This window comes from Leiobunum rupestre, chromosome 3 (genome assembly GCF_980474605.1).
Source record: "Leiobunum rupestre chromosome 3, qqLeiRupe1.1.hap1, whole genome shotgun sequence".
Lineage (NCBI taxonomy): Eukaryota > Metazoa > Arthropoda > Arachnida > Opiliones > Sclerosomatidae > Leiobunum > Leiobunum rupestre.
This window is the reverse complement of record NC_143386.1, coordinates 53,985,288-53,989,271: the sequence shown is the minus strand read 5'-3', so window position 1 is coordinate 53,989,271 and position 3,984 is coordinate 53,985,288. Positions and strand designations below refer to the sequence as shown.

At 38.1% G+C, this 3,984-nt stretch overlaps 1 protein-coding gene across 1 annotated transcript; it reads right to left on the bottom strand.

The window, feature by feature from the left end:
• Positions 1-621: 621 nt before the first annotated feature.
• Positions 622-3,395, bottom strand: LOC149952603 (uncharacterized). The gene is made up of 3 exons (XM_090169781.1): positions 3,388-3,395; positions 2,387-2,585; positions 622-2,148 (listed from the first exon to the last, which is right to left on the bottom strand). The coding sequence occupies exons 1-3, from the start codon at positions 3,393-3,395 to the stop codon at positions 622-624; spliced, it is 1,734 nt and encodes a 577-aa protein (XP_090025907.1).
• Between the last annotated feature and the right edge of the window lie 589 nt (positions 3,396-3,984).

The window sequence follows — 3,984 nt, the reverse complement described above, 5'->3', positions numbered from 1 at the left end:
TAGTCGCACTATTGGTGGTGTTATAATTGTGCGCAGAAGAAGTTTGCGTGAAACGTTGTGTCACATATTCTGGTACTTGATGATAGTAAATTTTATATATGAATAATAAGAGGTGAAAGACAAAGCGTTGTTTATTTGTCATCACCTGAACTGTCGAACGAGCCTCAGTGGCCGAAGAGCGATGTTTAGCGCCAATGATTATTTTCGCAGCCCTATTTTGCAAAATCTGAAGCGGCTTCAAACGGCTTTCGGAGGCGGCATGATAAAATACGACGCCGTAATCAAACAAAGGCTGCACTAGGGCTTTATAAAGAGTATTCAAGAGCTCGACATCGAGTGCAGGCTTAAGTGAGCGAATACACCACAGTCGCTGGTTCAGTTTTTTTGATAAATATTCAGTATGCGGGGCAAATGTTAGTTCTTCGTCAATATGCACACCAAGGTACTTAACCGAGGTAACTCGAGTTACACCGCTTATAGGCAGCTCCTTTACATGTTGAAACACTGATAGTTTATTAGCTGTTCCAAAAACCATAAATGTTGATTTGCTTTTTTGGAGGGACAAGTGTAGTTCTTCATACCCCCGTTCGATGTTCTGAACGTCCGCATCCATTAACTCAATTAAGGGTACAGGAGATAGCGATTTACAAACTGAAGCAGCGTCATCAGCGAAAAGATGGGCCGTACTATATTTAAGCGATTGGCAATCTCGTTGACATACAGAGAAAACAGCAATGGACCCAGGACATTTCCTTGAGGGACACCAATGTGTGAATTTCTGTGCTCGGAAAAGACGCCTTCTATCATGACAAATTGGGTACGTCCGGTCAGATACGACTCAAACCAAGCGAGAGTGTCACGAGCAAAGCCAATTTTCTCAAGATGATGTAACAAAATCTTGTGAACAACGGAATCGAACGCTTTCGCAACATCTAGGAGCACAACCCCAACATAATATCCCTGAGAAAGAGCATCAACTACTTCCTCAAGTAGATTGAAAATACACGTTACGGTGTTATGTCGAGGACGGAACCCAGATTGTAAGGCATATAAAATGTTTTGATTCGTTAAATATTGGAGCATTTGTCTTTGCGCTAACCGTTCCTGAACTTTAGTGACCGATTGTAAAACAGCAATTTGACGATACATCTGAGGATCATCTTTGTCCCCCTTGCCTTTATATACCGGAGAAATGCGCGCGATCTTCCAATCAGATGGAAAGTGCCCATTGGCGAAGCTCAAATTTATTAACTTAGTTAATGGCTCCACCAAAATAATTGCGGATCCTTTCAAAATTTTCGATGGTATACCATCGGGACCTGTTGCCTTATTTGCAGATAAGAACTTTAATTGAGTAAAAACCTCTTGAAGCGAAAATTCCTGCAAAACCAAAGGCTCAACTGTGGCAGGTGTAGGAGGTAGAAGTACACTAGGCTGGGGTCTTGTACTAACAAAGTTGTTATTAAGTTCACAGGATATTTCATATGGATCGTCTATAATTTCTTGACCGACGGCCAACCGAGTAATTGGTTTTCTCAGACATTTAGTATGACGCTTAAAGCTTTTCCATAGCAAACGAGAGTTCCCAGCACACTGTTGTATTTCAGATCGAATATGTGACGCTTTAGACCACTTAAGTTGATTGTTTACTAAATTACGGAAATATTTGTATTGGTCATTGTGGAATTTGGCATTGTTACCACATCTTCTAGATCTGTGATGATCGCGATAATAAGTTAGTTTACGAAGAGCGGTTGTGAACCACGGAGGCGTGTTTAATGTACAACGACGTGAAATATACGGGGTGTGCACATTAAGAAGAGCTATCAGGTTCTCACATACGAATGACCATAGTTCGTCCACTGAAGAAGTAGTAGGAAGAGTACTGAGTACTTGGTTAAGACTTGATCTGAAGGCTTCAGGAACAAACTTGCGAAAAGAGCGGGTTATAAGAATTTTCGTGTCACGAGGAGGTTTTAGGGCTTTGCGGACACAAAGAATTAAGTCATGATCCGACAATCCAATACTAATTACATCACTATATGATAATTGGTTTGGATTGCTAACGTAGATATGATCGATAAGAGTGGCAGTTTCAAGGGTAATACGTGTTGGTTTATTAATCAGCTCGGCTGCCCATGGCAAAACCTTATAACCACCAAATTTTTGAAAAATTAGATTTTTACGCATCAGTTTTACTAAGGCATGTACAAAAGTACTGTAAAGGTTTCAGGTAAAAGTCATAAATATTTAACTATTTATGTATTAAAAAATGGTTTTGGATTTTATAATTTTCGCATTAAAAACCACGTTAAAATCTTATAACTTAGGTTTTGAAAAAGTCAAATATCTCAAAATTACGATCGTGGTGGTTAAAAGGTTTTGCCATGGGACAGCCGAGCTGTTGTAGGCCCGAAGTGGTTGCTTTGAGTTTTTTAGTTTTGCCGTTATTCAATTTCAGAAGATCTATATTGAAATCACCAAGTAGAATGAGTTCGCTCGCTTTCTCATTCAAAAAGTAATCAATAACTAAATGCAATTCCTCAATTTGGGAAATTGGCGCATCAGGTGGAATGTACACAGTACTAATGAAAATTTGGTGCGTAAATTTCAGAGTTAGTTTGCAGGTTAAAATTTCAATTGTAGTCAGTGGTTCCAATGTTGGAGCTAAGGAAAGATGCTGTTTAAAGTAGAAAGCAATTCCTCCACGAGAAAGAAGATCCTATTATTTTACTTTTGAAAACCTCTACTTCAGAGTTACGTTTTTATGGAAATGATCAACCGGATCCCGTGGAATTTTACACGACTACATTTACATGTAGCGGCTTAATATATATATTAAGTACAGTGAAGCATAGGGCCCAGGAATTTGCCAAAAGAAAGTAGCCTATGACGAAGTTAAAGCCAGGTCGGGAGGTGTCCTAACAGAGCTCTAACCTAGAGCGCGGTTTATGATCAATCCACTGCATTTATTTACCGTTGTCAATTAAATTTCAACACGTGTCTTTTTCACATTTTGTAGCAATTTTCCGACAGTGGTGCATGGAATAAAATGTCATCCATTTCTATTATTTAATAAACCAATTTTTCCATATACTGGCGGCGGAAGTAAAAACGCTAAAAAATTAACTCCCATTCATTTGTTGCATCCATAAATATTCATAGTCCTTGAGGGAAAATGGAATACTTATGAGGGACAGTGGCATACTTATTAGAGACAGTGGCACTCTTATGAGGGACTGCGGAATACTTATGAGGGACAGTAGACTACTTATGAGGGACAATGGCTTAATTATGAGGGATTATGTTATATATCGTAATGTGAACTAGATTAATGTAATGTGTTCTCTCTACAAGCATTATGTATGGACTAAAAATATCTATTACCAGAACATTGTACAAAAAATCAAACTTTAAAAAGCGATAATACCGGAATAAAACTTTCATTTATCAAATAAAATGAAAAAAATATATATGTTTTATGTATATATTTGAACAATTCCTTAAATAAAGATCCAACGAAAGAGTAGTAGAAATATACAGTGTCAAGTACAGTTGAGTTACTAATCGTCGATTAATCTACTCGTTGACATCATTTATTGAGTGCTATATGGAAGAAATTGTACGGTGAACAATTTGATTGGGTTAATCTCTTTCCTAAATGTGGCAGCGATGGTAATAATATCTAAATTTATATCCTTATCTTATTGATACCGTGATTTTCGTTAATGTTTCATGTGGGTTCAGGTTCTGTGCCAGAAATCCATCGACGTTGAAACTCCGCATGCTGTTTAGATCGCAGTTCCAATGCATTTGGACATCGCCCCACCCTTGAACACTATACCGGAACAGGCCTTAGCGCGGGTATTATCTTATTTTTATCACGTGTTAAGAATGGAAGAATACTTAATGGATTGACAAGATCACGAACTGAATAAAAAAACAAATGTCTTATACGAAGAAGGACAGAAAGCGGCTGCGATG

What these genes read in the sequence shown, in the direction of transcription:
- LOC149952603 (XM_090169781.1), bottom strand. An exon ending in AACAGCTCGGCTGTCCCATG is followed by an intron (nt 2,149 to 2,386) that starts GCAAAACCTTTT and finishes GGTGGTTATAAG; the next exon opens with GTTTTGCCATGGGCAGCCGA.